We start from the raw sequence: 12,444 nt of genomic DNA, 5'->3' as shown, positions 1-12,444 counted from the left end.
TTAAAACTAAAACTCGGATTGATTATTACGCTTAAGTTGCTAAACTCGGCTTAATTCAAATTCAAAATATTTAAATCAGGATGGACTGAACATAGGCGGGTTCGGGCTACTGCCACCCTCCGAGAGTAGGTAAATCGAGATTAACGTGATCCAGGGTTAAGGATTTAATTCTGAACTAATCCTAGAACAGTAAATCAATTCGTACACGCAAGAACGATCTTAAATCAAACGGATATTACATCACATACGGTCGGTAAAACAAGGGCCTTCAAACTCAAACCCATTTCTTCGTTGCTTCTGATTTGCCATGGATCGAAGAATAAGGAATCAGGCCACGGAGAGTGGCTACAACTGACACCGCCAAGAAGGGTAAATACATCGCCAATAGCTTCTGAGATGCTCTGCCGGACCCTATCAACTCTCCCATAATAGCAACCTGTAAATCAAATGAGATAAATAAGAAACAATATACCAGTACTCAATCAGAAGAAACTCTGGAAAAGAAAGAAAAGTGAAGGAAAAAAGGCTTGCTTCAATTTAATTTACCATTCCGCTGCAGGTGGATATGCCGTACATCAAACAGGTGGTTTGATACCACTGCCGGCCGGTGACAATACCGTAGATATTAGCGATGGCGAGGGGCCACTGGAAGAGCAGCTCCAACCATACGATTCCCACGAAGAAATAGGGCTTCTCCATTGTCAAATAGTCACCGTACTCGTGGCCGTACCACGATTTCAGGTCGACGAGGAGTTTCGGGAATAAATGAGAGGGGAGACATGTCTGACCGTCGATGAGCGGAGCAGCTACAGCGATGACGAGGAAGAAGAAGAGGAGAATCGTATCGACGACCCTGCAGGCGAGTAGCAGAGACGATGGAGAAGATGCAGCCATGAGCTCCGATCTGGTTTCCAGGAGATTGAAAGAGATTTTTTTCGTGTTTTTTAATAATGGGTTTTTTTTATAATAGACAAATGGGCTTACATTAATTGTCCATAATACTAATCATTTTTCATTGAAATTTAATTACTTTTACTGTGAAATTGAGTTTTTTTTGTATTTGTAAGTGTAATAAATTAATAAATAATTAAAATTTTGAATTAAGATAATTTAATTAATTAAATATATAAAATAAAATAAGTAAATAAATACTTACTTTTATAATATCAAATTATTATTTTTACTATGTTTAAATTCTCATTCTTAAGCTAATAATTAAATATAATATTAACCATCATTAATTTATATAAAAAATAATCTATTATATAAAATTATTCTATTAACTCTTATAAGATAGTTGTAATTAAATTTTTTATTAATAAACTAAGATTTTGTATTTGTAAGTGTAATAAATTAATAAATTATTTAAAATAATAATTAAGATTACTTAATTAATGAAATATATAAAATAATAATAATAAAACCTATGCTTTGGATCTCTCTAAATTTGCTCTCATGGTCAGAGAAGCTCCTAATGGGAGATTTCTTCCAAATCAAAAGTTCAGAAATAATCAAAGAATTAAAGGTGTTTGACAGTGACTGAATACAACTTCTGATAAATATTATAGTTGGCTACACCATTGATACCAACAGTACATTGCCTCCAAGACCAGCTGGTTTTCACTCTTGGAAATCTATGCTTCTCCCTAATTTCCTTTCATCCTGGTCAAAAGGGTTTCTCTCCTCAAAATTTTAGATGATAGAACAATACCTCCCCGGTTCATGGCAGTAAGTAGTCAACAAAACAGTAACTGAGCTTCAAATAGTTTCGTATCATCGTCACCTTTTCCACCATGGCCCTCCAGCTTCGTAGAGACATTTGCCATCATCCCATGAGATCTGACATGCTTGGAGACCAATGGCTACATTTGGTTCTTTCCCATGTTTGAGTATCCACTCTTCAACGACCCTTGCTCTTTGATCATCACTCTTATACTCTTCTGAGAATTCCCCAAAGGGGTTCACTGAGGGTTCCACCCTTTCAGCCATTGATGCAGGCATGTAAATTGAATCACCTACAATAGGTGCACCAATGGCAGCAAATTGTGCGCGAATCTGCATCAATGAGAGGTTTCTTGGTTATGTAAACCAAAGGAAGTCTAGGAAATCTCAGGCATTCGTTCAATGGCAAAAACAGAAACTCAATCGAATGGAAGAATACATAAGCATATCCAACTAAAAGAATCAATTGTCATCGTACATCTAAAAATATAAAAGAAAGAAAACAAATAAGAAGATAACAACCTGAAGAAAACAAAGAAATTTTCTACAATCATCAGCTGCTCCATTGACCCCATGAATTAAAAAAGTGACAGAAACGGATGATAGGATAATATTAAAAAGTAAACAGAAGGGCGCATGAAGAGGATACAATTCACATGTACCTGGTGAGTTCGACCTGTCAAAAGGTTGATTTTACATTCATAAGCCACATCCTTATTGGGCCAGCCACAATCTTCAATGCAGTAGCTTTCTTCAATAGCAGTACTTGGCCAAGGAACCTCCTTGCACTCTAACACCTCAAGTTGACACAGATGCCAACCTTTCACAAAATCTGCTAGAAAAAAGTTTCAAACTTGAATTTTACAAATTCAACCCTTGCTGCATTAATTAAATGATTTACATGTTATGAATGTGCCAACTGTTTTTGTAACTTCACCTTTTGAAACTAGTCTAGGAGCAAAGTTCACCGGACGCATGTAATGAGAGATTATGCCAACAGGCACAGGAGCAGCAGCTAGAGCAAGGTAAAGTTTTTTTACCTGTTTTTCCTGGTGATTGAAGATTCAAAATTAGAAGCCTGAATAACCCAATGTTAACTTAGAGAAATGCACTGCAATGGCAAAAGTATGTCTCTAAAACATGGAAATCAACATTCTTATTAACACCTGATCAGGGAAAAATAATGCACTACAATGGCAAATGACAGTCTTTGAGAAATGGGAATTAAGATGCTTCTTTAACAACTGATCAGGGTGACCCAATAATGGCAGCCCATATTGTAAAAAGCCTTTTGAATATAGCATGCAACATCATTCTTTCATTTTTAACCATTACTGGTGTTCCTTTGAAGGGAAAGCTTGGATTACCTGAGCACTCTCTTGGAACTGCATTATGAGCTTCACCACAGAGGTGCCATCACAACCAAAGATATATATAGGGTCCAGTTTGTTTTTCTTTATGAAATATGGTTCCTCCGGGTAACATGGTATAATTCTAACTACAAATCATGACAAAATACTATTTTAGATTTTTTGCCTTTGAAGAAGTAAAAGAATGACCTAAATAATGCTTACCCTAATTTTCCCATGAAAGACGGAGCAGTATTCCTTTGTCCTTGCAAATACAACACTGCAAACAAATTGCTTAAAGCCATCAGTTGTAGATCATATCCATCTCCAATCGACAACAAAATCTAACATACCAGCCTTCGGTGCAATTATCTATCTGGTGAGTCGTCTTCAAAGGAGTTGTCAGTCCCAAAGCACGGGTAGCAAAAGTTACACAACTCTCTTCAATGTTATCTGTTGTCCCTCCGACCTGAACAAACCCCACATTCAATAGAAAATTGGTAACTTGACTGACTCTTTCTGTGAGAAGTGAAATGCAGATTGCAAACACAAGAATTTAACATATATCAAAATTATGTGAACATATAACATATGTTAATAGCAAGTTGATCTGAGAATAAAGAAAACACTTGGACACAAACACTTACAGACGTCCCAGAAGGTTTATCAAGAACCACATAAGTTTCTGTCACAGCTATAATTCGTGATTTCCAATCAATTTCATAGCACCTAATTGAAAGCAAAAGAGAGATAAATACCCCAAAATAGCATGTTATTTTCTGCCAACTGAAAACACTGTTTAAAGTGTCACAGTGCCTGAGCCTTCAATATGGAAGATCATACTCAGACAACGAGAAGAAATAAGTGGTTGCAATGATAAAGCAATCCAGACCTAATGCATGAGATTTAGCAAAAAGCTTTCTCTGCGGTTAACGGTCTATTATCCTAAGTGTCATTCCACTCGGACATTTCAATGCAGAAACATCCTAAGTGCTCATTACAAGTAATTACTGGAAGACGAGCAAATCAAAGTGTGAGATGAATGGACCATGACCACATAATCCCCCTAAGACACGGGGTTGGGTACACAAGAGTAGAATTCCAATTCACCATAAGAGTTTCAAGTGTTGACCAGATACCTTGGGAAACGTTTTGGATGTACATGTACACGTAAGTATGTCCCTGGTTCAACAAATTCATCAGGATGAGTTATCCTGAAGGTCTTTTGTGCTTCTCTCACAGTTTTCCCTTTAATAGAAGCTCTATCTTTGAGAACAGATGGAGCTGTTACTTCTTTAAATATGCGAACTTGCTCAGAAGTCGCAGTAGGAGGAGGCTCAGGGCAAACCAATGCATAATAAACGGCACCAAAATGGATAAGGTCAGCTACAAACCTGTACAGATAAATACCTGGTGTCATTCCACTCTATTCTAGCCTCCAGGTACCAAAGGAAATGAAGGATAAAGATATTACTAAACATAAACTCACAAACGAGGAAGACCTAAAGATTTACAAATATAATCAAGAACGGGTCCTCCTTCTGAGACTACTAAGTGTTCAATCCTGGGTGGTCCACTTTGTGATGGGCATGGGAGTAAGCGAGTGTAATCAGGATAGCTGCAAAAATGTCAGGTCAAATGATTAGCAGAGTGCACCATCCTGGAATAAAGAAAGGTAAAAATCACATAATTGAACACACACACAAAAAAAAAAAAAATCTAAATTAAAGACCTGTCAAATCTCAAGGCAAGTAAGAAAACAAAGTAACAATGGAAAACTTGGCACATTGTAGTCTAGTCTAAACAGAAAAGCCTTTTCCTTTTTCAGGTCCCAGGTAGGTACCAGCAGGTCTAGTCAATTTGAACTACCCAATAGTGGAGAAAAGGGTTGAAAACGACATCCAGTCAATAGGATATTTCATCCCATTGACCAGATAGCAGTAGCATGAAAAGAGGATTTCAACAAGGCAATCACTACAGTTGCAGACTCCCCAGATTTGAGGCCTGGGCAAGATCGTCGACTCATGGCAATGCAAAACCTCATCTTCTAACATTAAAAATGGGAAGAGATACCAGGTGCAGATCATCCTAAGGGCAAGGAGCCGACGACGAAGAGCGACTGCCATCTCAAAGTCAAGGAATCTGTCTCAGCTCTCAGTTGACAAGTGTTGAAAGATAAGCTCAAGCCTACACAACCAAGGAAGGCCCCACAAGATGGGCCCAAGCCCATAAGAAGTAGGACCCACCATGATTACCATGAGCTGACATCCTTATCACATCAGTTGGAAGATCAAGAAGGAGTCACAAAAGTATATTTACCTTAGGGTCACGACCAAGAAAAGTTTTAGTTTTAATTATGTTTATCTTTTATCAATATTGAGTTATTTAATTATGTTAGGACTTATCTTTAAGAGTTAGAGTTTGGGTGTAATTGGGACAAGGGTAGTTTTATTGTAATTGGACTCTACTACCTTCCTCTATTATAAATAGAGGTTCATCTACTCTGATTACAACAAGTTATTGACGTCAATGAAGTATTTCACTTTTCCATAAATTCAACAACAAGCTAGTGGGTTCTCTACAACAGCATGAGTAATTTCTTGAAGAAGATAGAATCGAAAATAGAACAGGTATTGCAGAGCCAACAAAAACAAGTCGTCTAATACAAGAAAAAGGGCAGACAATCAAATGCCCAACCAAGAGCACAAATGGATGAAAGACAAGAAAAGGACAAATTCCACATCTAGTGCTTTAAGTGCAAGCAGTATGCCTACTACAAGTCCTATTGTCTGAGATAGAAGGGTGGAGCATCCAAACAACATGCAGAATTCGTCTAATTCTGTGACGAAGGGACGACTTCGAGCAAGCCTTGCCAAAAAGGTTGTATGCCATGCTTTGCTTAAAGGAGACCGGTAGAGTCATAAACTAAGTAGAATGCCAAAATTAATTTAGAAGAGCTATGTCTCAGCCTAATTAGGAGATGTGCATCTCTGTCTAATTAGAAGATCCAGTTGAGTCTCAAGCTAATTAGGAGATGCTTGTTCAATCTAATTAGGAGGCTTAGCTCAAGGGAAGCTAATGGAGCCATGAGTTAAGTAGGTTTCTCAGTTTAGATAAACATTTTACCTATGGCAAGCTTAGTTTAAGAGAGGCTGTTAGAATCCTAGTTAAACTAAGCTTATGCCCAAGAGCAGAGACGTCCAAGAGCAGTAGAGTTAGTGGGCGAATAGGACTTCTTGGGCAACGGAGTTATAGGTGGACAGGAGACTTGCCTAGTTTAGGTTTCTAATTTAACAAAGTGTAGTTTGCATAGGATTAAGCAGTAGCTTAAATTCATTTGTGAAACTTGTAAGGCTTTCGCCTATATAAACCATAAGTAACACTTTCTTCTTCTCACGCTCTGCTTCCAGAAGACTTACGGCTAACAATTAGCGATGCCTTTTCCAGAAAACTAAATTACGGTCGGTTGCTCCAGAAAAAGAACGAAAAAAAGAGATTTTTCCATTACAAAATTTCAGAATGCACGAGCTAAAAAACAGAAACTAACTGATAATTACCCATTCGAAAATCGGTCAGTGACAACTGAAATGAGTTTCGAACTCGAGGTTCGACAGACAATTGGTCTATTTGAACACGAAGAACGAACTCTGCTCTGGTTGGTCCTCTTCAGGGCCGCGAGGGTCGCATATGCGCGGACGACAACGATTGGACTCGCAGTACTCCTGTACTTCAGGGAACCTAGAGAAGCCACCAGAGAGTTGGCCATGACAAAGGAGATGATAGCAGAGGCAACCATTTCTGGGAGCCGTTAAGCGACTGACTCTGAAGCCGCAAGTCACGCCCTCTTAGTTTTGTGGCTTCGGCTGTGACACCGACCAGTTGAAAAATGTATCGGCCGATACTTCCTAGATTCTCATTGAGTGTTAAAACTTTAAATATGATCAGTGCGACCCAAACTCGGACCTGGCTTGGGTCGGACCCTTTTGAATTTTGGCCATTTTGCCTAAATAGAAGGGTTGGGTCGGTCAGTACTTTGGACTCCGGGTGACTCGGATCGATTTGAGGGGACTCGTGGGAAAATATAGGGTATGCATTGACGACTCCTCTCTCAACTTGGCTGAGTCGCGGGGTTAACCCAATGAGTAGTATAAATTATTATTTTAGTATAAGGGTACGTAGGAGTACGCGATTTTGTATAGACAAATGTTACAAGACATGTTTGAATCAATACATCTTAGATTCTAATCCAAGAGGCGGGGCAATAAGTACAACAACAACAACAACAACAAAAAGTCATAAGATTTTAAGTGATGTAAGGTCTTATCTTCGATTTAATTTAAATTTAAACACTATACACAAATTTGATTACAACTTTGCTTAATCTGACAGATGTATTAAAATTCCCTTTATTGACTAGCTTCATTTTTACACTAGTCTCTTATTAGTGTTTGGCGAGAAAATTTGACTTCATACAACTCCAAAGGTGATGGTAAAATAGTCATGCAGATGATTGTTTATTGCTACTTTTATTGGAGAAATTTGGCAAGGCTTTAGAGTAACTTAAAGTTTGAGGTGGGAGAGTTTTGATTTTGACCATTGGTTAATTAGTCATCAGGTTGATCGTTAAACAATGTCGATGATCTATACCAGTGATCATAGTTCTAATTTTAGTGATTAAATCATTATCCCGGAAGTCTATTTACTAATTTAACCTTTTTTTTCTTGCAAGTGATTTGATGAGCAAATTTATAGCAAAGTATAAGGAGATAAAAAAGATGTTAAAATAATGAGGGGAAGGAGGCTGGACCCAATTTTGGTAATATCTAAATTTTATTTTAAAAATAAATTATTTACGATAATAGTATTATTTTATTATATTTACAATAACGTTTCATCTCTATTTTATCAAGTAAAAATTGATTAAAATAAAAATATGAATAAATATTAATCACATGGGATGGGAAACAAATGTTGAACAAGAAGAAACAAATTTATTGAGCTAAAATTTAAATTTTGATGATTAAAGAAGAGAAAGGGAGATGAAATGGGTGCCTTATATAATATAGGAAAGATGAATAATATTGTCGTGATTATTATTGATCAGGTGTAAACTATTTATAGAATTACACAGAGAGATTGTAGGTGATTAGGACTCTACAATTTAAGTTTATCTCTAATTCAATCACTAGTTATATTTATCTTTATCATTATTTTTATATTTATCACTATGGTTATCTCTATCTCTATCATGCCCCTGCAAGATGAGCTCCGAAAGGAGAGTCCAATCTTGATCTTCAAAAAGAATGTTCTTGGAAGTGATTTGGAGATAACAGTGATACTTGAGGCGACTAGTGCAGACGGAATTTCATCGTCAGGTGGCAGAGCAGCGGCGCTGGAGGCGACTGGGGCGGATGGAATTACATCATCTGGTGGAAGAGCAATTGCACTGGAGGCGGCTGGTGCAGAAGAAATTTCATCGTCAGGTGGCAGAGCAGCAACACTGGAGGCAGCTGGTGCAGACGAAATTGCAACGTCCAATGGAAGAGCAGCGGCACAGGAGGCGGTTAGTGCGGACAGAATTGCAGCGTCCGATGGAAGAGCAGCGACACAGGAGGCGGCTAGTGCGGACGGAATTTCATCGTCAGGTGGCACAACAGCGGCACTGGAGGCGGCTGGTGCGGACGGAATTGCATCGTTCGATGGAAGAGTAGCGGCACTGGAGTTTTTTTTTTAATAAAAAATATCCCACGTGCGAGTTTGCACGATGCGCACGGGCGGGAAATAATCCCCCCCCTACGACATCAAGTGGTAGCGGGGCGACGAGGACGTCGGGCGACAGGAGAGTGATTTCCGGGGGTCGGGAGAGATGACTTGGAGAGACGAGGGGTTCGACGTGGGCGGGGAGGGGGAACTCTGGGCGGCACCGGCAAGCTGGGGGCGGTCGGCATTGTGGCCGTCGGGGTGAACGGCGGTGTCGAGCGGTAGCGAGACAGAACAGTGGTGTTGGCGAGACAAAATCGCGACGAAGACAAAGGTGGCGACAACGTCAGGAGAGATGAGTTGGAGAGACAAGGGGTTCGGTGCGGGCGGAGAACTTTGGGCGGTCGGCACTGTGGCCGTCAGGGCGAACAACGGCGACAATGGTGGCTTCAGGGGGAGGAGGGAAAAATAGGTCGGCTGAGACATAGAGCAAGGCTGAGCGACGGCCGGGGAGCAACATGATCGGCAACCGAAACTAAACCTTAGGAGAAAACCTAGAACGAAGGAGTTGTGCACGAGGTAACGACGACTGGGATGTTGGGCGAAGCCGTGACGACAGGGAAAGTGCACGAAGAAAAGGAAGAAAAAATATGGGCGACGGCAATAGGCTGCAACTACGGAAGCTCTGATACCATATTGAATATAGGAATGATGAAACTGATACCATATTGAATATAGGAATGATGAATAATATTATCGTGATTATTATTGATCAGGTGTAAACTATTTATAGAACTACACAGAGAGATTGTAGGTGATTAGAACTCTACAATTTAAATCTATCACTAATTCAATCACTAATTATATTTATTTTTATCATTATCTTTGTATCTATCACTATATTTTATCTTTTCGATACATGAGATTTATCCTGTCAAAGAGACGAGTACAAGAGTTTCTCTTATCAAAATACAAAACAAAAAGTACCCAGATTCCTACTTCTCTGAGCAAAACTCCTGATCCCGCAAAAAAAAAAATCATCAGTAATCGATTATGGGTTCACCAATCGTGAGATTCCTCTGAACAGTCAATGGCAAGTTAAAGAGCTCGGCAGTGATGAACTTGAAGATCTTGTTCACATTAATGTTGTGGGTCGCACTGGAGAAGAAGAGGGCAGCGTTCATGGCGCGCGCATACACCCTTGCCTGTGTGAGACAACGAAAGCAGAAGAAAACAGTTCATGTTTCCACTTTCCATTCAGTACGCACATAGTCGTAGCAAACCAGAGAAGAAATTGACCATTACCGGAAAAAAAGTTCAGTCGTGGAAACCAGAGTTCTGAGAGGGAGGCTCGTAGCTTTTCTGGGTAATTGATTTTGAATTTTTCATGGGCATGAAGAAAAGTTCGTCTTAACTTCTTTATCTTGAAAATGATTCCAAAGCGGCTGCTTTTGGAAAAGCTTACAAGGTGTGGTTTCACTGTGTTTGCACCCATTTTCATGTTTTTACTGATCATTGATTTAACTTTGAACAGTAACGCAAAAAGATGTTTTAGTTCTAGGATTTAGACGTCTGCAGCATTGATTAAAGTCAGAGCGAATTACTCTTAATTGGTTTTTTTTTTTTTTCTTTCTCCTTCTGTGCATCAAAAACCCAGATTGGAATTCAAACTTACCTGGGTCATAATCGCCCACTGTAGATGCACAGGAAGTTGAACGAAATCATCAAATTTAGTTCCGATCAAAACTGGAATTGCAGTCTGGAAAAGATTTCATGAAAACAAATCAGAATGTGTTTCAATGATATGTGCAAACTTGTAAACGAGTTCAGAAGACGATCAAGTTACCTGATTCCACTTTCTTGCTTGCCGATACCATTCTACACAACTGTAACAGAGTTCAAGAAGGTTAATACTTAATATGCAATTATTTCTGAAGCTACTTCATCATTACATGTTCTGAATCTCAAACGGAGCTGTAAAGTGCATTAAGAAAGGAACTGATTATTGCTTCATCAAAGAAATGAACCTGTTTAAAGTGCATCTACTTGTAAGATCGAACATAATCAAAATTGCAGCAGCATCTTTACAGGCAATTGGAACATGAAAACTTTGATCACCTGAACACGAAAGCATTTCGATCAATTACACCACCGACAAAAGAATCGAGTTCGGATACGTATATTTGTCAAAAACCAAACCCAGAAATGAAAAGCTCACCTCCCACATCCCAGATGTTAAAAGCAATTTTGGTTCCTCTAACAGGAAACACTTTATCCATCAAAGTTAATCCCGCCATTTGCAAGTAATTTTGTTTTTCGTCGTTGCCTACATATTTAGTCTTGCAGTAAAGAACCGAGAAATAGTCAGACGGGGGAAAAGAAATGGAACCCAGAGAAAGAGAGGAACTGCCGAATTACTCTTACCATGAAACTGGTTTTTCCAATCTGACAATCACCCAGAAGGCTAATCTTCAGGACCACCATATCTGAATCCCCGTCGAGGTCGACATCCAGGCGAGTCGACTCAGGCACCCCCGGCGCCTCCTCACCTTTATCTGGAACCGCTGCTGTCTGCTCCGGCAGGGAAGATTTCACCGGCGGAAGCCGACGATATTGATGGGGCTTCCCGGAGGAGCAGAGGAGAATCCTCTCCCAGAGGAACCGAAAGATTCGCCGGAAGATAGCCACACGGCCGACGAGCCCCGTCACGTTCACGTCAACGACCTTTCGGCAGATGTGAGTCATCTTTTGGCGTCCTCAAGACTCCTTTGAGCCATGAAAACGCAGAGATGCCTCTCTGCGTCCTCGAATTTTTCTTCTTCTTCCTCCTCCAACCAACTTTCTTCGCTTTCTTCCGTGTCAACTGTTAAGTCTTCTCCTCTTCTGCCTTTCTTTGTTTTTTTCTTTGTTGTTGCTCAACGACGTCTCCTTTGAATCCAAAGACCGTAGCTACAGAGGTTGACCCCATGTTGCCGGCTTCTCAGTTTCATGTTCAGCGGGGCACTTCCGTCATTCCTTCTAGAGGATTAGCCCGTTTACAGGAAATGACTTTCTGCCGAGATGTTCTTATGCTCAAAATTGTGCTCCCATTGCTATGATCGTCCAAATAGGATCAAGGATTCACAGCCCTGGATTTAAATCAATCATGGCAACTGCTTCGTCTCTGTTAAGACGATTTTTACAGTGAATTCTGATTGATTCTAGGCCTTGGATTTATCTGGGTAGCAGGAAAGAGACGAGAGAAGCAGCGAAGAGGGGTCAGAAGAAAATCTCCCGAGATGAACCCAGAAGAGAAACGGAAACGAAGGAAGCTTTTTCTGGGTTGAAAGCAGACCAAATCGCGGGGACAGAGAGGATGGGGAATTGCAGCGGAAGAGTGTGGAAATAAAGGTAAAGCAGCGTCACGTCACACCGTCGGATTGACACCTCTCACCGTCCCTCTCAGTTTATTAAATTTTATCCATGGATTCTCTTGCGGAGAATACATGTCTGTAACAAAAGGCCGACCAATGCTTACTATCCTGACCCGGGTGGCTGTGTCTTTTGACGAATTTAATAATGGATCAGGTCGGATTCCAAAAGCAAAACTACATTTGATGATGATGAAGAGGAAAGAAGAAGAAAAGCAGAGCCCAATTGTCTGTGCAAGAATCAGGACACTTGTTTTTGTGTA

At 39.9% G+C, this 12,444-nt stretch overlaps 4 protein-coding genes across 4 annotated transcripts; 1 reads left to right on the top strand and 3 right to left on the bottom strand.

Moving 5' to 3' along the window:
- Nucleotides 1–50: 50 nt before the first annotated feature.
- On the bottom strand, nt 51–916 carry LOC137937792 (uncharacterized). Its single transcript, XM_068782974.1, has 2 exons — nt 547–916; nt 51–436 (listed from the first exon to the last, which is right to left on the bottom strand). The coding sequence occupies exons 1-2, from the start codon at nt 892–894 to the stop codon at nt 275–277; spliced, it is 510 nt and encodes a 169-aa protein (XP_068639075.1). The 5' UTR covers nt 895–916; the 3' UTR covers nt 51–274.
- Nucleotides 917–1,501: 585 nt separating this feature from the next.
- On the bottom strand, nt 1,502–6,858 carry LOC137942573 (RNA pseudouridine synthase 6, chloroplastic). Its single transcript, XM_068788273.1, has 9 exons — nt 6,629–6,858; nt 4,561–4,689; nt 4,211–4,465; nt 3,719–3,800; nt 3,425–3,540; nt 3,297–3,351; nt 2,660–2,771; nt 2,385–2,554; nt 1,502–2,055 (listed from the first exon to the last, which is right to left on the bottom strand). The coding sequence occupies exons 1-9, from the start codon at nt 6,835–6,837 to the stop codon at nt 1,780–1,782; spliced, it is 1,404 nt and encodes a 467-aa protein (XP_068644374.1). The 5' UTR covers nt 6,838–6,858; the 3' UTR covers nt 1,502–1,779.
- A 1,461-nt stretch (nt 6,859–8,319) lies between these two features.
- LOC137943159 (predicted GPI-anchored protein 23) lies at nt 8,320–8,805 on the top strand. Its single transcript, XM_068788853.1, has one exon. The coding sequence runs from the start codon at nt 8,320–8,322 to the stop codon at nt 8,803–8,805; it is 486 nt and encodes a 161-aa protein (XP_068644954.1).
- Nucleotides 8,806–9,672: 867 nt separating this feature from the next.
- On the bottom strand, nt 9,673–12,204 carry LOC137942572 (septum-promoting GTP-binding protein 1-like). The gene is made up of 6 exons (XM_068788272.1): nt 11,196–12,204; nt 10,990–11,110; nt 10,799–10,889; nt 10,618–10,657; nt 10,447–10,530; nt 9,673–9,976 (listed from the first exon to the last, which is right to left on the bottom strand). The coding sequence occupies exons 1-6, from the start codon at nt 11,514–11,516 to the stop codon at nt 9,812–9,814; spliced, it is 822 nt and encodes a 273-aa protein (XP_068644373.1). The 5' UTR covers nt 11,517–12,204; the 3' UTR covers nt 9,673–9,811.
- Nucleotides 12,205–12,444: the final 240 nt, after the last annotated feature.

The sequence above is a fragment of the Aristolochia californica genome, unplaced genomic scaffold, assembly GCF_029961685.1.
Source record: "Aristolochia californica isolate CCGP_79_NKW_82.1479 unplaced genomic scaffold, dmAriCali1.0.hap1 SCAF_10, whole genome shotgun sequence".
NCBI lineage: Eukaryota > Viridiplantae > Streptophyta > Magnoliopsida > Piperales > Aristolochiaceae > Aristolochia > Aristolochia californica.
The sequence above is the reverse complement of the archived record's forward strand: the minus strand, read 5'-3'. Positions and strand labels throughout refer to the sequence as shown.